The sequence below is a fragment of the Myotis lucifugus genome, unplaced genomic scaffold (genome assembly GCF_000147115.1).
Source record: "Myotis lucifugus unplaced genomic scaffold, Myoluc2.0 scaffold_1, whole genome shotgun sequence".
NCBI lineage: Eukaryota > Metazoa > Chordata > Mammalia > Chiroptera > Vespertilionidae > Myotis > Myotis lucifugus.
In genome coordinates this window covers 6,779,796-6,802,569 of record NW_005871049.1, presented here as the reverse complement: position 1 = coordinate 6,802,569, position 22,774 = coordinate 6,779,796, and the positions used below count along the sequence as shown (strand labels likewise).

Sequence of the window (22,774 nt, the reverse complement as noted above, 5' to 3'; positions counted from 1 at the left end):
ATTAAATAATTAATTAAATTGCACTTCATCGGAGGGGCAAAGCTAAACTAATTTATGTGGGTTTTCTCTTTGTGTACTTTTATCATTGATCTTGTGGGGGCACAACTGTCTTCTTGGAGTGTCATTGTTTATAAAAATTATATTTTATATTCTTCAGCTATGCAGTAATGTGTGACCATTTAGTGGTTGATTTCAAAAACAACACACCAGAGAAAACCATTTTTAATATAATTAATAGTAGCTTTGCAAAATGAATGAAAAGATTTTCAGTGTTTCTCATTATGGATCCAGGCTTTAAGCTATACTGACTTTTAAATTTTTTTAGTACCAATCATCTCAAAGTTTGAATGCATGATAGATGCAGTTAAGTATTTTTTTAATGGTTAGTGCTCTATTTAAATATGAAATAAAATCCAGGAGATATTTAAAATGTGATAGTGAAAGGATTTTTAAATAAGAAGTTTAATTAAAAAACATAAGAGCAATTTGATACCAGTGTGATTCTTTATATCAATCTATTATGTTTAATGCAACAAAGGCTAAATTACATAAATCAGTCTGCATATTTATTGTGTTCATTTTTAATCTTTTTCTTCAAAAAAATTATCTATGCCAATAATTTTTATGTAATCTCTTTTTTTCAAAAATATATGTACCTTTGCCAGGTAATAGATTTATTTTAGCTGAGATAATAGTTTTTTCTCAGCTGTTTTATGTTCCAATTTGAATAATATTGTGTCTTCTGTTATAAGAATGCTATGGAAATCTGGAATCCCTGGATCACTATGTTTGATTCATAGTCTCTTGGAAACTGTCCCGTGTGAGAAATGGCCTGAGCTTAATCATAAGAATTTGCCAGACAGTTCCTTATGTGCTGGCTGCTAGTCTTCTAAGACTAGCATGTTTTAAGAAATAGGGCTTTGCTGTCATTTTTTTGTCTCTTCACACTGTTTTAATTACAGTTACCCATTATTTAAATGTTTACTAGTATATTGTTCGTGCTTAATCTTTAAGGGTCAGAAAGAGGAATATTAAACTTTATGTCCAGAACATATTGTTCAAGAGTAGGAACAGATCCGTAACTTCATTGTTTGGAAGTTTTGCCTCTAATAATTGATTACTGATTTATTTCAAAATATGTATTTTATTGATAATAATTTTATTTTGCAAATATTCACATTTGCACTCCTAACCTAAAAATGTGTTTCTGTGTAGTATGAAGTATAAATAGTGTAGGCTTTGGAATCAGACAGTTCTAATTTTGTTTTCTTATTTATTTTTTTTTAAATATACTTTATTGATTTTTTTACATAGAGAAAGGGAGAAGGATAGAGAGTTAGAAACATCGATGAGAGAGAAACATCGATCAGCTGCCTCCTGCACACCCCCTACTGGGGATGTGCCCGCAACCAAGGTACATGCCCTTGACTGGAATCGAACCTAGGACCCTTCAGTCCACAGGCCGACGCTCTATCCACTAAGCCAAACTGGTTAGGGCTGTTTTCTTATTTTTTATTTTCTATTTTGTATTCTGGTTCTGGTCCATTGACTTGGCTAGGTTGCTTAACCTAATGAACGTCAGTTTCCTCATCTCTGGAATGGAAATATGATCTTCTTTGCAGTGTTGCAGTATTCAATGACTCTCATTGTCTTTGATCTCCTCCATTCTACTTTAGTATACGACCTATCCAAATAGATAGGCATGGAGAATGCTTACAAAGCAGATGCTAGTAGGTTTGAGAGTTGGTATTACTGTCATAAATAGGCAGTAGATATTTCCCTTCCTAGCTCTGGAAAATCAGCCTTACCTACGTTGTTGCTGCTATAACTCCTAGGTCTAGATGAAGCCTTCCTTTCTTATTTTATCCTTTCTACTAAGCTCTATTCCCATTTCTTGCATACTGTACAACCCCAAGTCTCTTCTTTTCCTTCTTATATCTTGTTCCTTCACTTATGTTCATTCATTTTAAAAATTTAGTCTCTCTTTTGTGGGGCTTTTCCAAGATTTCCCACCCCCTGATGATTCCTCATTTTACTATAGTTTATCCTTTCTAGTCTTTGAAATTGCTTGGGAGAAGAGTGTATTTGCTCTAGTCTTTCTGGAATTTCTTTCAATTTGGATTTAGTCCTGCCTCTCTAGTCTTCTTCTCCTCGAGATTACTGGTACCTTTTTGATTTAAAACAAAATCATCTATGTTCCTTGGTTGTCATCTCACTCATTTATGGATAATAAAGACCATTATAAACTGATGAACAAAAATAGAGACAGAGGCAGAGCAGCATCAAACAGACTGTCAAACTACAGCAGGAAGGCTGGGGAGAGTTGGGGGGAGGAGGATAAGAGATCAACCAAAGGACTTGTATGCATGCATATAAGCATAACCAATGGACACAAGACGCTGTGGGGTAAGGGAGGCCCGGGGAAGGTGTGGGGCGGGGAGGAGACATATGTATCACTCTGTAATATTTTAAGCAATAAAACAAAATAAATAAATAAATAAATAAATACAGATTATTTTATTGCTTAAAGTATTACAAAGAGTAGTACATATGTCTCCTCTTTTTTTTTTCTTGATTGAGGACTTTCTGCACTTACATGATCTATCTAACTTCTGCCTTCCTCTCTGCCTTATCTTCTACCTTCCTATTAATGATACATCCCAGCTAATTACCATTTCTTTAAGTGCTTTTCTCAAACTCTGCATTTATTGTTAATTTACTCTGCGTGTAACTCTTTCACCCTAAATTGTAAGTTGGCCTTATCGTGCTTTAGATCTTAATTCAAATACCCTTCTTAGATGGGTTGTCCCTGAGGGCCAAGTCTCTCTTTCATTGTTTTATGTCATTTACTTCAGAGAATTATCACTTCTAAAATTACCTAATTTATTTGTTTACATATTATCTGAATCCTTTCACAGCAATGTAAACTTTATGAGAATAGGGACTTTGTGTCTCTTGTTTACCACTGAATTAACAGTGCTTTGTTAGTTTATGTAGGTGCTCCATAAAGTAAATATAGGGCTCCTGAAATATAGTTAGAAAAACAAAGCAAGGCTTGACTTCGGGTGGTGGACACATGGTGCTCACATGGTGCTATATACAGATTTTGAAACCTGTATGTTCATTTTGACCAATGTCACCCCAATAAAATTTAATAAAAATAAAAAACAAAGCAACTGAATGAGCCACCAGCACTTGAAGCTCAGTGCCTGGCATATTATAAGCATTCAACAAATATTTGTTCAAGGAATGATTGTATAGAATCTCTAAATTCTGTCTTTGTCAAATCTATGCCATCTCTCCCAGTGGAACTGCTTATTCATTGTTGCCATCACTGTGGTTTAGCCTTTTGCTGCTTCTTGCTCTTTTATTATGATATATTGGTTAGATAGAGACAGAACCATCATTCTAGTCCATTGTTTTTCACAGATGTCAGGTTTAAATCCCTAAAGTGCAGCCCTGATCCCACTCTTCAAGTAGCTTCCTTTTGCCTTTACATGAATACAGATTACTTAACTTGTCAATTAAGGTCATTAACACTAATTTTCATCACCTTTCTTGTCTGATTTCCTACCTTCCCTAAATAGGCCCTACAGCAGTGGTTCTCAACCTTGGCTGCTCGTTAGAATTACCTGGGAATCTTTTTAAAATCCTGATTTCTGGGCCTCATCCTCTGGAAATTCTGTTTCTTTGTTATGGGGTGGGGCCACAACATGAGTAACGAAGAAACAATTTCCGGAGGATGAGGCCCAGAAATCAGGATTTTAAAAAGATTCCCAGGTGATTCTAATGTGCAGCCAAGGTTGAGAACCACTGCCCTACAGGTTCCTACCGTTATGCTTATTTTGCTCCTTCTTGAAGCTTTCTCTTTACCTCTGTTTATGAGACTTGCCAGTCCTCTGCCAATTTTTATTTTAAATGTCTCCCACTGAAGTATTCTTTGAACAAATGCAAATGTGCTACCTACTTTGAATCATAAAACTTTATTTTAAACTTTTGTGATGCTTAAAGTGTGCTTTGTGGCCCTCCTAAAGATTACTGTATCTCACCTATCTCTGTGTGTTTTGTGCAGCCTTCCAAAACGCCTTGTGTGTCTCAAGCATCACAACTTGATAAACATTGTTGAGCATGTCCATTGCATAGCCTACTTAATAATAGAAAATGAATTAAAATGTTCCCCAGTTTGTCAGTGATACCCAAAGTTATATGACTCAAACTATATTTTTAATCATTGTTTGCAATCGTTCTGTAAACATAAACATGTTGATTGTGTAGTTATTCTGTAAAATCTAAGACAATGGCTGTATATCAGAATCAGCTATTGAGGTGCTGAAAAACACTGATGACCAGGGACCAGCCCCAGACCTTGTAAATGAATGAGACTGAGAGCCTGTGCATACAGAATTGGAGAAAGCTCATGTTCATGAACAGAAAGTATAGACAACTATAACTGGTATATTAGAAAATTATATTCTCACATGGAAATTAGAATTTGAACTACTTTATGTATAATTTTGGCCAGTTTGGCTCAGTTGATAGAGCGTGGGCCTGTGGACTGAAGGGTCCCACGTTCAATGCCCGTCAAGGGCACAAGGCTTGATCCCCGGTCCGTGGGAAACAGCCAATCGATGTGTGTCTCTCTCACATGGATGTTTCTCTCCCCCTCCCTTCTACTCTCTTTAAAAATCAATAGAAAAAAATCATCTCCTCGGGTGAGGATTAACAAAAAATCAAAAATTTTTAAACATAAATAATTAGCTTTACTACAGTACTGTATAATTGTAGGAACACTTATTAAAGTACCAAGGGATGTGTTTCTCTTTTATTTTAAAGAGAAAAACCAGACTGTATATCAAATAAGTAAAATCTGTATCTTATTTTGCTCAGATTCTTATCATTTTTCATTGTATGAAAATTATTGTAAACATTTCTAGTATTTCCTTAATATGAGACTGCAAAAGAAACTGATAAAAATTTAATGTAGACTCTTTCTGTTTGATGTTAAATCTCAAAAGCATGTAATGATGTTAAAGTATTTTAATTTGTGTCCAAGTTAATGCTATAATTTAAAGTACTATATCCTGTCTTTTATGTTATACTTGCTTATACTTTGCATAACAGAGCAAAGCTTTGTTTTTTATAAATAATGAAATATTTATAAAGATTAATATTAAATTAAAGATAAATCCCAGAAATTTTAAATTGTTTAACAAGGAAGCATGTGTGAAAATGAAATAATGTGCTTTTAAAAATATTCCTTTGGGGCAAAAATAAAATATGTGGGTAGTTGTGACATCAAGATTGTTTAGTTATTCTTGTTTATTTTTTATCAAATTTATTTTTCTAGAATGAAAATTATTTTTGACCTTGATATAATTTGTACACAAGCAGACATATGTACAACGTTTGCATGTTAAATATTATAAACATATAGTTAATGAAGGTCCCTCATAAAATAAAATTAAGATTATTTTGTTGGTTCCTCTAAAGATTCAAAGTTTGAATACTTGAAGGGACTCCCCAGACTCCCCAGAGCTAGTCACTTAAGGCTTTTACGTAAAAGCAAAGGATATTGTGCAGCAAGAAAAAGAGCACAGGCAACCCTCGGGGGCCCAGTTAGCCAGGCATAGTGCCCCAGGGTCTTTATTCAGACAAAGACATGCTTTGTCTCCAGATTGAACTACCAACATGTGTGCAATGAATTTTGGCTTCAAGAAAGCTCAAGGCTGGGCCTTTTTTTATCCTTCTAGTCACATAGCCCAACCCGGCTAGCTAACCAACTATTCCAGGTGAAAACCATCAGTCAACAAATCCTGGCTGGGGGTTACCTGACAGGTTCAGACATTAAGCAGCACATCATCAATCCCACTTTTTATTTCTTGGCCAGGAATCAAGGGCAGACGTCCATTCCCCAAGCTTTATCAATCCAACTGTACAGTAACTCTAGACCACCAGTTCCTGGCGATTAAAAAAAGGGGGGGGGGTGCAAGATTATGATAATAGCTTACATTTGTAAAAACTACAATAAAGTTTATAAAGTGTTTTAATATGAATTAACTTATTTAAACATGATAATTCTGTAAGCTATGCAGGAAAAAAAATGTTTTTATTTCTGTTTTATAGCTGAAATTCTGAGACTCAGAGAGGTTAAGTGATTGATCTAGTTCACATGACTATTATGTTGGTAGAGCCAGGTCTAGACAACAGACCTTATAGCTTTTATTCTAGAATAGTTTTCAGTATTTCATGGCAGAAGTAGATAGAAACAACTATTTACTTCTAACTATCTTCTGGAATAATATAGAAATAAATAAGTATATATGAACTACTACATATTTTCCTCTTAAAAAAACAGGTTTTTGTGTGTTTTAGAAGACATAATAATTTAAATACTTTAAGAGTTTTTTTTAATGACTTACAAAAACAGGTGTTAGGACCATTGTCTCAAATTTTTTAAAATTATGTGGGAGAGAGATTCTGTTTCAAATGAAAGATTCACAAAATTATTCTAGGATTTGCACACTAAATATCAAATTGGATAGGCACGATCTAAGTAAAATATCAAGATATACCTGGGATTGTCTCCTTTCCTTTTGTGTTCTCTTTCATTAATTTATTATATATTTACTTCAACTATGTGCTAGATACTATGGTCTCTACTGAGGATTTAATAATTTAAAGAATGTTACCCTTTAATGATCGTAATTTCATTCTTTATAAACTTCAGATTCCATGAGGAGGTATCTGTTAGTTATGTACAAAGTATCATGTATTATGAGGACTGGGATTTTAGGGTCTTTTACCTAGGACAAGTTAGGGAATACTTGAAATGAGGAGACTTTTGAACTAAGTCCGAAAGATTGAAGAAGTTATCATAAAAAGATGGAGGAAGATAGTCTAATCAAACAGGTGAAAAAATAGACAAGAATGTGTTTAGGAAACAGTGAGCTAGTAATCTGTTATACCTGGAACATAAATTACATGCGGGGAATTGGCAAGACATGAGACTCTTGAAGGCCAGATGATGGCTAGTCTTACATGCCATGCAGAGGAGTGTTGATTGTGTACCCAAAGAAGTGGAGAATCTAGAAATCATTATTAAACGATAATTTTTATCACTGGATAAATTTTTTGGCAAGTAAGATGCATTATAGAGGATGAATTGAAGAGGAGACCAACAGTGAAGAGATGAATTTGTAATCTATTGGAATAGTCCTGGAAAGTAATAATGGGGCCAAAGTTTAGACAATGGATTACACAATTTAGAGACTATTTAGAAGTAGAATCATTAGGCAAATTAGATAGAAACAAGGAAACCATCTATTACAGAGGTTTGGTTCACTTGAACACAAGAGCTATGTGTGGGAGGCGGATTAGATGACCTGCCAAGATAGAAAGGAGGAAGCCATCTATTATACAGATTTGGTCTTAGCAGATTATCCTTCCTAAACATCTATGTGCACAAAAGTCAGTATTCATTTTACCAAATTTACATTTTCTAATTTTTTACATTCTTTATGGTGTATGAAAACTGTACTAATTTACTTTCTGTTTTAGGCAAGCCAAGTTAGATATGAGAGTTGCAGTTGCAAAAGTGGAACAGTTAACTAAAGTGACTGAAGATTTTCAAGGAGAGATGCAGAAGAAGGTATTTTTTTATTTCTAAGACAAATGATTGATTGCCCATAGCTTAGTGTTTTTCATGTATTTTATTACTGATCTATTTGGATTAGGGGTTAAACAGGACTGCTGGAAAAGGCATTAATCATTTTTTTGCCCTCTAAATATAAAATTAGGCAGCTAAAATATAATATTGGAAATAACTACCAAAACTTACTAGATAGGAAAGTGTAGTTGTTGGCAGTGAGGGCAGTCAGTGAAACTCACTCTCCGTGGACCCAGCTGTTGGATTTAGCAGGCAAAGGCAGAAGGGAGGGAGCAAAAAAGATGCTTAAAAAGATAATGCCTGAAAAATTCCAAACTTTGGTAGAAAATATTAACATCTAAGAATCTCAGTAACCCTAAGTAGGATAAGCACAAAGAAAATCACTTTTAGATACATCCTGACCACACTGACAGCCAGTTATAAAGAGAAGACATGAAAACCGCAACAGAAAAATGGCATAGACAGGAACGGTCATGAGTAATGGCTGACTTCCCATCAAGAAACTGTGGAAGCAGAAAACATTGGAATAATATATCTGAAGTGCTGAAGGCAAAAGAAAAAAAAATGCTCACTAAGAATTCTATGTGCAGTGCAACTGTACTTCAGAAATGCAGGCAAAATAAAGGCATTTTCAGATAAAAACAGAAGTTGTAACTAGCAGAACTGTACTTCAAAAATGCTGAAGAAAATTCTTTAGGCTGAAAGAAAGTGACACCAGATGGCAACTTAGATATAGGAAGAAATCAAGAGCAACAGGAATTATAACTATGAAATAATATATCGACATATTTTTTCTTTTCTCTTATTAACACCTTAAAAGACTTGACTGCTTTAAAGCAGAACTTAGCACTGTATTTGATGGATTTGTGAAGTATGCAGATGTAAGATATGACAGGCAAGGCACTAAAAACTAGGATGGTATATGGCAATAAGTACACTGCTGCAAGGTTTAACATTTTCTCTGAATTCATTAAATATTAACTCTAAGTAAATTGGGGTAAGTTAGAGATGCATTATTATAATCTCTAGAGCAACCCTAAAAAAGTAATTCAAACAGATATAGCTAAAAGCCAATAGAAGAATTAAAATGGTATAAAAAATAACACACCAGAAGATAGGAAAAGACAGACAGAAATTTTTTTAAAGGTTGTTCAAATAAAACCTAAATATATTTTAAAGCATCTCCATGTCAAAGAAGAATTATCCTATTATTATAAAGGATGCAGTATAACCTAGTTAACAGAGCTTGTCTGAAAGGCAGACTGACTGCACTATAGAAATACTGTAGTAGAAATCTATATGCAATGACTATTTTGATTATTGATTATTTAATACAGGATTGATGGTATCTAATACAGGGAGGTTCTCTTCACCATTTTTAGTATACATATTTGTTCCTCAAGTGGTCCTGCTTCTTTAAACCTATAAATTAAATTCTAATAGTGTACTTTAGAGAGTGAACTATTGTCTTTGTGCTGTAGAATGATGAATTGAATTTTCACATACTCAAATTAAGTTTCCAGTTTCTTTATTTTCTAGGAGGAGGATATGGTGTCTTCCCAAAGAAGAGAGGACGCATCAGATAGGCGTTTACAGCAGTTGCAATCTAGTATAAAACAATTAGAAACAAGGTAAATTGTTAAATATGTCTAGCTTTGCCTATACTTTTCAAAAGATATTCTACATTAGAGTATCAGTATGTATTTTATAAGTGCTAAACAAAAAATCTGATATTTTGAACATTATTTACCTAAAAAATGTATTCAAAAAATTGGTATATTTTGAACATATATTCAAAGATCGTTTCTATCTTTACCTTTTCTCTACAGCAATCATAGTTAAGTTTAATCAATCCCAAAATCAAAAAGGTTCTTTTTATCCTGAAGCAGAGAAAAATAATAATGAAGTTGGGTAAAAATCTTATAAAAACCATTTCTTACTAAGCAGATACAAAAGAGAAAAAATACTTGAGAAATCATTATAGATGGTTTCCCTGGAGGTTTCCGAAGCAATACTTTTCAGTTATCTTTGAAGGTCTAGATACTTTTTATTTTTCATTTTTATTTAATTTTTGTGCTTTAATACTCACCCGAGGATATTTTTCCACTGATTTTTAGAGAAAGTAGAAAGGAAGGCAGGAGAGAGAGACAGAAACATCATTGTGAAAGAAACACATCGATTGGTTGCCTCCCAAACGCATCGTGCCTGGGGCCAGGGATCTAACCCACAACCCAGGTACCTGTCCTTGACCAGGAATCAAACCCGAGACCCTTTGGTGTGCAGGCCAGAGCTCTAACCACTGAGCAGCATCAGCCAGGGCTGGACTACTTCTATAGCTTTGTTTTTCATTGCTATCTTAGTGCAAACATTCACTCTAGAATCTTTTTTTTGTTTTGCTCGTTTCCTCTTATTAGCTGTTCCCTTAAGAAACTTGAAAATTGTCAATCTTTTAACAATATCGTGACCGCAGCCTACCTGTAAATTCACATTATGGTTTTAAAAAAATCTCTTGTATTTTTGTATAAGAGGAAACAGAGTTATTAGTGTCCTTGATATGTGTCTCTAGCATTGTTCAGCCAGTATGTTAAGGTGTGAATGTATCCAATTTAATGGAACTGCCAATTGAAAAGCTGTATTTTTTTTTAATATATTTTATTGATTTTTTACAGAGAGGAAGGGAGAGAGATAGATAGCTAGAAACATCGATGGGAGAGAAACATCGATCAGCTGCCTCCTGCACATCTCCCACTGGGGATGTGCCCGCAACCAGGTACATGCCCTTGACCGGCATCGAACCTGGGACCTTTCAGTCCGCAGGCTGACTCTCTATCCACTGAGCCAAACCGGTTTCGGCGAAAAGCTGTATTTTTAATGGTCATCTTACATCCATAAAAGTCAAAGACATTTTGAGCTCGATAAATACTTATTATTATAGTTATTAAAATTATTATTTATAATTAAAATTGTTTGTGATCTTTTCAAATGCCACAAGCATCTAAGAAGCATAAGTCACTTCTTTCCATCTTCCAAAAAAAGGACTCTTTCCTCCTTCTGCTTTTTAGATGATCTGTGGATCCTGCTCTGCTAAATAAGACAGGAGTTAAATGAGTAGCTTAGCTTTGACTCGCTCTTCATAAGCCCTGGTGAATCCACCTGCTCTGCCTGCCTGGGGGCCATGGTGAAGGGAAGGGTGAAGGGATGGTAGGAGAGTGGCAGGTGTCCTGGGTCTCTGGGAGAGGCAGAGTGCTTCACCTGTTGCCACAGGTGCTTCAGCCAATTAAAGCAGAATGAATAATGTCCTGCATAGAAATCATTACATTAAAGTATGAGAGGACCAAATTCCGTTAAAAGGAAGAGACATGCAGATTTTGATTAAAAAGCAAGGCTCAGTAATATGTTATTTTAGAAAACACCTAAAACAGAGAATAAATGAACTAGAACAAAGATCTTAAGAGGGGAACGCAGAGGATTTGTTTTAAATCTATATATATATATATATATATATATATATATATATATATATATATATATATATATATATAAAAGCCTCCCTAGCCAGTTTGGCTCAGTGGATAGAGTGTCAGCCAACAGACAAAGGGTCCCAGGTTCTGTTCTGGTCCAGGGCACATGGCTCAATCCCCAGTGGGGGCACATAAGGGAAGCAGCCGATCAATGATTCTCTCTCATCATTGATGTTTCTATTTCTCTCGCCCTCCCCCTTCCTCTCTGAAATCAATAAAAATATATTAAAAAAAGAAAAGCTTAAGTGACCATCTGACCGGTAGCTATGATGCACAATGACCACCAGGGGGCAGATGCTCCAACCGGTAGCTATGACGCGAACTGACCACCAGGGGGCAGGCGCTCAATGCAGGAGCTTCTGAGCTGTGGTGACTTGGTAGTTGCAGTTCTCGGGTGACGCACCCGGAATCAGAGAGGAGGGAGCCCGATTCCAGGGTATGTCACCCGAAAACCACCCTCTCACAATCCGGGATCCCTCAGGGGATGTCAGAGAGCTGGTTTCGGCCTGATCCCTGCAGGCCAGGCCGAGGGACCCCGCTGGTGCACGGATCCGTGCACCGGGCCTCTAGTTTAAAATAAAGGTTTTAGTATAAAATATTAACAACTTAAAAACAAAGAAAGCAGGAGTGATAATATTGCTATCACAAGGTAGGGTGTAAAGGGAGAAGCAATAAACAGAATAAGAGGGACCTTAAATAATAAAAATAGTACCCTTTTGAAAAAGATAACATTAATAAACCTAAATGCAGCAAATAATAGGACAGCTCAATATGTGATGCAAAAGCCAGGAAGTGCAAAGGTGATTTGATAAAAATACAGTTATGGTCATTATTTTTGGCCATCTGCATCTCATCTCTCTGCCATGTTTGGGGAATTCCCTAGATTTATCTCCACAAGGGAGACCAGCTAATTCTGGGGGGGGAGTTCTGGGCATGTTCCTTGCTACAAAGCTTCATTCCTGGTTTTCCAGCTCTCCCAGTGAGTCTGTGAATTTACCCTAGTATCCTTTTAATAAACCCTCTTCCACTCAGGTTGGCTTTTGCTGCTGGCAGCTCAGAACCCTGACTAAGTGACGCACCTTAACTCCATTTAGGATTAAGCAGAGGTACTAAACAACAGCAACAAAATGTTTAAAAGGAGAGGAATGAAATAAAAAGCAGGCTGACTTCTATCCACTGGAAGCGGGGAGAGTCGGGGGTGTGCTAGGGCGCTGGGAAGCTTCCTCCTGGTGCTGTGTATTTGGGGGTGAGGATGGGGATGGGGAGAGGACAGAGCGGGTTTCTCCTGCCGCCACTTAGGGAAAAAATGCCTCAATATAAAGGGAAGGATGAAATGTGAGGGAAGAGTTGTCCTACCGGAACATTTTATTAAAGATTTAGGGTTTAAAAGATGAAAGACATAGCAATTTTTTGAGGAAATCTAGGAGCTTACATTCACAATCTATGGATAAGGGAGATCACCTTTATAAAAAATGAAATCCAAGAAGTTGGGAAAAAATAGTCAAATTTAACTGTATTAAAGTGAAATTTTGTCTTGTAATAAAAATTCCCTATGTAGAGTCAACAGGCAACAACAATAAAAATGTAGGTGTGGGGAAAATATTTGCAGCATGTAGGACAGATTGAAAGTTAATATCTTAATATTCAAAGAGTTCTTATAAAGGAACAGGCAAAGTAAATAACCCATTAGAAAAAAATGGGCAAAGGATATGAAGAAAAATTTAAAGGTGACAGTTCACATGGCTAACAAAATTTTTCAAATATACTTAAACCCTCCAGTAATCAGGGACATACAAATTAACATAAAATTACATCCATCAGAGTAGGAAAGAGCTTTTGGATATACTGCTAGAGGATTTCTACAAGATATTATTCAATGAGAAAAGCAAGTATGGAAAAGTGATCTTAATTTTTATAACACAAAATAATTACATTTAGAAACCTATGGATCAGTGTGCATATGCTGTGTATGTGTGTATATGATTTTATGAACTTGGGAAAACATTCAAAGTTAACATGGGTAATCCTGGTAGAGCATGGGAACCAGGAGCCAAGCAAAAAGGAAAGAAAAAAAACCATATAAATAGAAATAACCACTCATTATTTAAGAATTTGCTTTATAACATTATCATGTAACTATTCTATATTGTATCGTGATACTATAGAAAATGTAACATAATTAGAGTCTGAATATCTAGGCGTAGTATCAGCCCCACTGCTTGTTAGCAATACGGCCTTGATCAAATGTTTGACCTCTATTAAAATGGGTCTGTTTTTCTTTAAAGTGGCAATAACAAAATCTACAATGCAGAACTTTTGTGTGAACCAAATGAGAAAATACACATGAAAGTAACTGGAATAATGCTTGTCCTGTAGCAGGTGCTCAGTAAATAGGCTATCTCCTTCCTTCTCTTTAAAAATTTTTAACTTTTGCAATGTGACTATTAATATTTAGATTATGTGTGACAGTCCAAGAAGCCACCCAATTAAGAGCAGATAAAACGCATTTGGAAAAACAGACCAGAGAGTTACAAGCAAAGTACAATGAATTAGAAAATGAGAGATATGAAGCTGTTGTAACCGCCAGAAATAGCATGCAACTCTTAGAAGAAGCTAACCTGCAAAAAAACCAGGTAAGAAAACTAGTTAACATGTTTATAAAAAAATAAAATATTGAATATTCCCCCATATGACATAGTAGGGAATCTATAACTACAGAATAAACACGTGAAAATGACATTGCTATGCTCTCCTTTAATACGCATACTACATTATTGATGGTAAGACTTAATATCATAAAACATAATAAAGTGTCAGCCCTCTCCAAAGGCTTATGTATACATATCAGACTTTTCTTCTGTCTACAATCCTTGTGTAACTAATCTTCATCCCCTATAGTCTTATACTCTTTAAAAGACCTGTTATAGCCTGGCCAGTGTGGCTCAGTGGCTGATCGTTGACCTGTTAACCAGGAAGTCACAGTTCAATTCCTGGTCAGGGCACATGCCTGGGTGTAGGCTCGATCCCCACTGTGGGGCCTGCAGGAGGCAGCTAATCGATGATTCTCTCTCATCACTGATATTTCTATCTCTCTCGTCCTCTCCCTTCCACTCTGAAATCAATAAAAATATTTTTAAAAGACCTATTACAGCACTTTATTGCAGTATACCCTGTATTTTATTCAGTTGAATTAGATGAATCTTATCTTTATTTCCCCTTTATCACCTACACAATTACTTTAATAGAGCAGAAGCTTAATTGACAGGAATTAAATTTAGCTGCAGAGATTTATTAACTGGAGCCTTTATTTCACTTTTTTTGAACCTTCTAACAATTGTCTCCGATGTTATCACATATCATATTTTTTCTTTTACCACTTCCATATGAATGGTATATAGTTTATAGAAATCATAAAGCATGCATATTTGTTTTTAATGTTGCTGCCTTCCTTATGTAGAGATCATTAATTCGTTTAACCAGCATTTATTGAATGCCTAGTATATGTGTAATAATGCTGGGAAATACAATGAAAATGCTTTATTTTAAGTTTCCTTTCTTACAGAGTAGAGGGTTTTCCAAGAGTGCTATTAAAAACAAAGCAAGCTATAAGTTGTATACTAAGAAGCTAATAAGAAATAAAAAATAAATAATTATCCAAATTTAAACTGTGGGAATGCTAATCTTCCCATCTGAATGCTGTCTGCTAGAATGGTTGAAATGCGCAAAATAGACATAAAATGCTTAGGAATTTCTCTTAACACCTAAATTAGCTTAAAAATTAAGAGCAGTTCTCTTAATTTCTTCTTTGATAATTACTCCAAATTGACTCCTGAGTGGTCAGTATGGAGATCGTGGTGGTGAAAGCCTGATTGGCATGGGTTGAAGGGGAAATTTCTTCTTAGTTCTTCTTTGCCCTCTGAATCCTAGTTATATGAGCAGTCTTGACATCAGGTTGTGAAAGATGAACATTTTGTGTAGAGCAGATGGACAGAAGGTGGTGACACTCATTGCCTAACCCCGTGGTTGGCACACTGCGGCTCGCGAGCCACATGCGGCTCTTTGGCCCCTTGAGTGTGGCTCTTCCACAAAATACCATGTATGCCCGGACGTACAGTGCGATTGAAAGTTCGTGGCCCATGCGCAGAAGTCGGTTTTCGGCCCGGGCGAGTCTGTTTTGAAGAAGTACTGTTGATATTTGGGTCTGTTGACTAATGAGTTTGCCGACCACTGGCCTAACCCTCAAATCTTCTCACCCAAGCCCTAAGTTAGCAGACCCTTATAGAGACTGTCTATGGCTACAGTATGAAGCTGCCTTTTGACTCATTGCTTAATTACTAAAGGGTTCTCTCCTTCAGTTGCTTGTCCCAAGAAGTCAAGGGTTCTTTAAACTGGTCACACAAACAGACATGAAGCACAGCCCAGCATGGTCCTCTTTCGATGATTCCCCCTATCCTCAGTGTTTCCTTCTCCCCCACCAGGTTGTCACAGCCAAACAGCTGTTACTCTTATTAGCTTACCTATTTAAGCAGGAGGGAAGTTATTAAACGATTTTTTAAAAAAGAGATGGGAATGTGTGTGGTACCTTTGAAAGATAGTAGGATCTGAACAGAAGGCTGCTTATTATGGGATGATGATGAGAGAGAGAGAGAGAGAGAGAGAGAGAGAGAGAGATTAATTGAGATTGATTGATTGATTCAGGGCTCAGAAAGATATTTGGGCTGGAGAGGTAAATTTGGGAATTGTTAGCATCTAAGTGATATTTAAAATAATGATATTGGATTAGACCACCAAGGATGGACATAGGTGGACAAAGGACCAAGGCCTAAGTCTAATATCAAAGAAGGTGAGAAGAGAAAAAAGCAATAACACAGACTGAAAAGGAATGGTGAGTTAGGAAAACCAAATTGGATGCACAAAAAGCCAAATAAGAAAGTAAAACAAGGGGGAAAGTAACCCATTATCTCAAGTGTTGCTGACAGATTAAATAAGATAATTACTCCACGTTGACTCCTGAGTGGACAGTATGGAGATTGTGGTGGTGAAAGCCTGATTGGCATGGGTTGAAGGAGAAAGTGTTGGAGGCCAGGAGTTTCCTCCATAGGGAGGCAGAGAGATGTGTGACTGACAACAGAACTGGGAGGATAAGGCTATTTTTTAGGTGGGAGATGAAAATGATGTGAGGGATAGAAACAAATCAAGAAGACAGAGCAGGTGGCATCTACAGTGATTGAGGTGTGAGGTGACAAGGGACTAAATGGGAATAATACCAAATAATGAATAGAAAGGGAAATCCAAGAGATTTTCCAAGAATGAAACACTTGGACTTGAGGACTTATTTTGTAAAGGGACTGAGGGAGAAGAAAAATTAAGAAATGATTCTAAGACCTCCAGCTGTAAAGATTAGAGAGTGATGGCACTGGCTGAAATAAATACCAAAGGAAAATGATAAATTTTAGTTAGGACAAGGTCAGGTGAGGAGGTTAGAGAAAATAAATACCACTCATAACTGAGGTAAGAACTCCAAGTGGAGATGTCTCAAAAGTTTAAAATAAGATGTTTGCTTTCAAGAAGGGTGTAGGTGGATAAGTTTTTACCCATTTATTATGTTATCTTTATTAATTATGTGACCTGTAATAGCATCAATTATATTCTGCAGGCTCTGCTTGAGGAGAAGCAAAAAGAAGAAGATATAGAGAAAATAAAAAAATCATTTTCTCATTTAATGCAAGAGGCTGCCACAAGAGCCAAGAAGGAAGTAAGGGGCTTTTAATTATATTTAAAATTCAAAATTTTACAGCTTAAGACTCAATACTACCTAAGTTTTGCCTGATGGACGTAGTTACTTAAATATCAGCTAATTGCATCAATGTACCAAATTTCAAATAAAAACCATCTCAGGATAGTAGCACCTACAATTTGAGGTGGAGTGGGACAGCAGCCGAGGGGAAATGGCAGAGTGATGTGTATACACACCTCCGACCTCCCATCCTGCCATATCAGGAAGCTGTAATGTCAGGGTATGCATTGGTGATGCTAAGCTTGACCACATGGTTAAGTTAGTAAGATCAAATTTCTCCATTGTTACTTAATAAATAATTGGGGGAGATTCTTGAAAACTATGCAAGTATCCTTTTTCATCAAAATCTTTCATCCAGTGGTCTTGTCATTCATTGATAGTTCTTGCCAGAAATAAATATTATATGGAGTGATTAAAATGATAATATTCTATTCTTTCTATACATTCATAAGCTGTCATTTTTTCACTAAAGAAGAAGTGCCCTGCCCCTCTCTTTAATATCTGTGAATTTATTTTATATTACCATCAGTCTTTTTATTCTCAAACTAGAGGCCCAGTGCATGAGATTCATGCACTGGCGGGGAGGTGGCGGTCTCTCAGCCTGGCCTGCACCCTCTTGCAGTCTGGGACTCCTCGGGGGATGTCTGACTGCCAGCTTAGGAATTGGGTCTAAGCCACCAGTCAGACATCCCTCTTGCATTCTGGGGCTCTCGCAGTCTGCAACCCCTTGCTCCTTACAGCCCGCCTGCAGCAGAGGCAGGAGAGGCTCCCGCCACCGCTGCTGGGCTTGCCAGCTGAACCCTGCTTCTGGCTGAGCGGCTCTCCCACTGTGGGAGTGCACTGACCACCAGGGGGAAGGTCCTGCGTTGAGCGTCTGCCCCCTGGTGGTCAGTACGTGTCATAGCGACCGGTCATTTGCCATTTGGTCGATTTGCATATTATGCTTTTATTATATAGGATTGTCTCTCTAGCTTTCTTGCATAAGTAATGTTCCTCTCTCATCCTGTGCTTTCCCTGTCTCAGACCTGGAATCAGCCAATTTTTGAAGAAGCCTTGGTTGTAATTTTTAAGTTGACACTTTTGTCAGAGATAAGGTTTAGAAAAAGCAGAAATTTATAGTTTAATTTTTACTATAATATTTACATTAAAATCCTTGCCTACATATTTATAAAGACTTATCAATTAAATGATTAACGTAAATTATTGTAAAATAATACCTTTTTCCTTAATGAGCTCCCATACACCTCCAGCTAATATAATACTGTATGCCAACTGTATTTAATAAAAAATAAATTTGCCTGGCCAATTTGTTCAGTGGTTGAGCATTGACCTATGAACCAGGAGGTCACAGTTTGATTCCCAGTCAAGGCACATGCCTGGGTTGAGGGCTTGATCCCCAGTGGAGGGTGTGCAGGAGGTAGCCGATCAATGATTCTCTCTCATATCTCTCTTTCTCCCTTCCTCTCTAAAATCAATAAAAATATATTTTAAAAATAAATAAATTTAATAAATAAGAAAAGTTAACTCCTATAGAAAATAGTTAGATATACTGTGTATTCCTTCACTGGGTGTTAACTATCATCATATATATGTGATGAAACTGTTTTTATCAAAGTGCTCATGATATGAGACATCCTCTAATTGATTTCTAATTCTGAAATAAATTCACATTAGTTTTATGGTCAATGGAGGTTGTCTTTTGCATGAATCCTTTAATAATCTCTGTAATTTTTTCAAAAGTGTTGTGATCTCTATATTCAGTCCAAACCTTTCTGCAAACATGAGTATTCAGATGCCTCCTAAAAATCTAGTTTCTCCCTACCTAAAGATCTTTCAGGCCTCTGTTCAACCTGTTAGGTCTTTTGAGGCAGATATTATGGAAATTTGCAAAAATGTAAAATAATCCCACTCTTCTCAAAATATTTTAGAAATTACTTACTTTTTAGAAAATATATTATTTGTACTAACCTGTAAAAACCTTAGTTATTGTTAGTTATGAAGGAATTAAAAAGTAAATATTTTGAAATTTTCTGTTTTAATCTCTAATATGGTACATTTCAATAGAAAAAAATACACATCATAAACAAAAGATCTCTGTTTTTATTGTGTAAAAGGATCCTGGACCAAAATGCTTCATAAACACTGTCCTTTATCTTAGTCTCTTTCCTCCCACTCCATGATAAATTCTTGATTCTTTAATATATCATGTGCTTACTTATCTTTTATGCCCTAAAAGTTACAACTTTATTTTTTATCAAAATTATTATTCTAAATGTGTATATTAGATATTAATTTTTATTTTAGAGCTGAATAGTTCATAAATATCTTAATTTACAGATTTTCAATACAAGAAAACAATATCATGTACAGATTTCTCAACTAACAGAAGAACTGTCAGTCCTTCAGATGGTATGTTAAAAGCCTGTATTGATATTTTCTTCTGAAATTGCTTACCTTAAAGGGCAAGAGACATAGTATTGGACCTAGTTCATTCAAAAGGTGCTTATTAAGACAAGATCTATGCTAGATGCTAGGGACAGAAAGGAAATCAAGATGAACATGTTGTCTGAAGTCTTGGAACTTACAATCTAGCAGGAAAGATGGATGGCATTTATCACGTCTACTCTGATTACCTGTCTTTGACAAAGAATGCACCTGGCATGAGTGAAGCAGCCACCCAGCTACAACTGCTACCACATGCTGGGTTCACGTGGGAGACCAGGGAGAATGAAAAGGTATATATGAGAGTGAGAAGGAAGCTAGACAAGCTTCCCAAAGGAAGGAGTACCGAAGGATGAGTAGGCAAAGAGGGGTGAGGAAAAGAGTTCTTGTGTGGCTAGGGGTGGATTAAATAAATAAATTTAACTTGAAGATAGATGAAATGGAATTTAACAACCTTTCTTACAGGGGAATAAAGGTATAAGAATTTCTGAAGTTGGGAGGATATCTGATTGGTATTTAATCACCCCAGAGAGAAGGATCACATCTTCTCCACATTATGCAAACTCTAGTGTGCATAATGGGAACTTAGTCATTGTGCATAGGTCCTGAGACCAATAGAACAACAAACAGTGTTACTTTTTGTCTGTTTAGTGTCATTTGTTTTAAGGATATAGAAACATTAGGTAAAATTAATGGGATGCAGTGTGGCAAATTAGTCATGTCTAATTCTTTGGGGTTTTTGTTTTGTTTTTTTTTCTCCTATCACTCTGCTATTTTGCTTATTCTCTTACATGGAGTGATTTAGCTTTCAAAGGATTAACAGCTTCGAGGAAGAAGGGCCTGCCTTAGTCCAGGATTATTTAATGGATTGTAAACTCTGGAAGCACAAGAACATTTGTCCTTATATTTTCCCAAAAGAACATGTACTAGATAAGACCTGCAGGGATTTAAAAAATAACTGTTAGCTGTGTTATAACCAGAGCTCTGTCAACTCACTTTAGAGTAAAAAAATTATAATTTCAGGTTATTTTCATACATGTTTCTTGGGCTTTACAGTGAAACAATTCTAATTCATAGGTAAGTGGCTTTTACTAAAAATATTAAATGATATCTGATATCATGTTGATTCCATTAGGAAAACTGTACTGACTAATTGAAAGTGTTTACTGTTGCCTATGAGTGTTTCTGTTACTATGAGGTTTTGTTTGTTTGTTCATTTTTTTAAAAATATATTTTATTGATTTTTTACAGAGAGGAAGGGAGAGAAATAGAGAGTTAGAAACATCAATGAGAGAGAAACATCGATCAGCTGCCTCCTGCACATCTCCCACTGGGGATGTGCCCACAACCCTGGTACATGCCCCCGACCGGAATCGAACCCGGGACCCCTCAGTCCACAGGCCAACGCTCTATCCACTGAGCCAAACCGGTTTCGGCTGTTTGTTCATTTTTTGCTTTCAGTTTTATATCTCACATATGAGTGAAATCATATGGTTTCTAACTTTTCCTGTCTGACTAATTTCGCTAGCATGATATTCTCAAGGTCCATCCATGTTGTTGCAAATGGCAGTATTTCATCTTTTCTTCTGGCTGAGTAGTAGTATTCCATTGTATATCTCACCCCAATAAATGTAATAAAAAGAAAGAAAAAGAGAAAAGTGTTTAAATTAAGCATTTATATTTTCTCAGGAAACTCAGGCTACAGATTAGGAAAAAATATTTGCAAAAGACATATCTGATAAAAGTCTCATCCAGAATATACAAAGAACTCTTAAAATTCAACAATAAGAAAATAAATAATTCGACTGAAAAATGGACCAAAGACCTTAATAGACACCTCACTGAAAAGATAAACAGATATAAAGTAAGCTTATGAGAAGTTGCTCCATATCATATGCCACCAGGAAAATGCAAACTAAAACAACAGTGTGATACCACTCATTACACCAAGTAGGTGCCAGATACACTTATTGGAATGGCCAAAATCCAGAACACCAACACTGGCAAAGATGTGGAGCAACAGGAACCTTCATTCATTGTTGGTGGGAATGAAAAGTGAAACAGCCACTTTTGAAGGCAGTTTGGTGGTTTCTTACAAAACTGAAGATACCCCTACACATGATCCAACAATTTCACTCCTCTTTATGTACCCAAACAAGTTGAAAACGTATGTCCACACAAAAACCTGCACATGACTATTTATAGAAACTTTTTTCATAATTTCCAAAACTTGGAAGCACCAAGACATCATTTACTATGTGAATGGATAAATGAACTGTGGTATGTCTAGACAATGGAATATTATTTAACACTAAAAGGAAATGAGCTATCAAGCCATAGAAAGACATGGAGGAAACTTATATGCATACTAGAGGCCCAGTGCACGAAATTTGTGTATGGGTAGGGTCCCTAGTGGCTGCTGGCTGCCGGCCGGGGCCTCCCTTCCCCAGCTGCCTGCCACCGCCACCAGCCGGGGCCTCCCTTCGCACCCACCTTGGCCTGGCACTGCCCACTCACCTGCTCCACCATCCCACCATGGTCCTGTTCTCATCAGGGCCCTTTAGGGCCAGCAGCGCCTCCGCTGCCACCCACTGCCAGCACCATGTCACCAACACCGCCATGTTCTGCACTGCCCCCTGGTGGTCAGCACACGTCTAACTTCCAGTTGGTCAAACTCCCGCCCATAGGGACAATTTGCATATTAGCCTTTTATTATATAGGATTACTGAGTGAAAGAACCTCAACTGAAAAGGCTGCATACATCCTGTATAATTCCAACTATATGGCATTCTGGAGGTGAAATTATGGAGACAGTAAAAAGATCAGTGGTTATCAGAGATTGAGGAGAGAAAAATAAATAGGTGTAGGCATAGCATAGAGAATTTTTAGGAAAGTAAAACTACTCTGGCCCTAGCCGGTTTTGCTCAGTAGTTAGAGCATCGGCCCACATACTGAAGGCTAGCAGCCTTGATTCTGGTCAAGGGCATGTACCTCAGTTGCAGGCTCAAACCCTGGCCCCAGTCAGGGCACTTGCAGGGGTCAACCAATTGATGTGTCTCTCACATTGATGTTTCTCTCTGTCTCTACCCCTCCCTTCCACTCTCTCTAAAAATCAATAGAAAAAATAACCTCTGGTGAGGATTAACAACAACAACATAAACCAACTACTATGTATGGGGCTATAATGGTGGATACATGTCATTATAAAAGTATCCAAACCCATAGCATGTACAACACTAAAAGCTAATTCTTGTGTAGCCTGCGGACTTTGGATGATAATGTTGTATCAGTGAAGGTTCATCATTTTAACAAATGTACCACTATAGTGTGAGATGTTGATGATGGGGA

The 22,774-nt window shown here is 36.6% G+C and overlaps 1 protein-coding gene across 1 annotated transcript in view; it reads left to right on the top strand.

The window, feature by feature from the left end:
• Positions 1-22,774, top strand: part of SCLT1 (sodium channel and clathrin linker 1) — a 97,502-nt gene that overhangs the window by 38,007 nt on the left and 36,721 nt on the right. Inside the window, exons 10-14 of the mRNA XM_023754318.1 lie at positions 7,558-7,648; positions 9,206-9,297; positions 13,643-13,820; positions 16,844-16,942; positions 19,322-19,393. Coding sequence (XP_023610086.1) covers positions 7,558-7,648; positions 9,206-9,297; positions 13,643-13,820; positions 16,844-16,942; positions 19,322-19,393 — 532 coding nt within the window. The remainder of the gene's footprint in view (positions 1-7,557; positions 7,649-9,205; positions 9,298-13,642; positions 13,821-16,843; positions 16,943-19,321; positions 19,394-22,774) is intronic.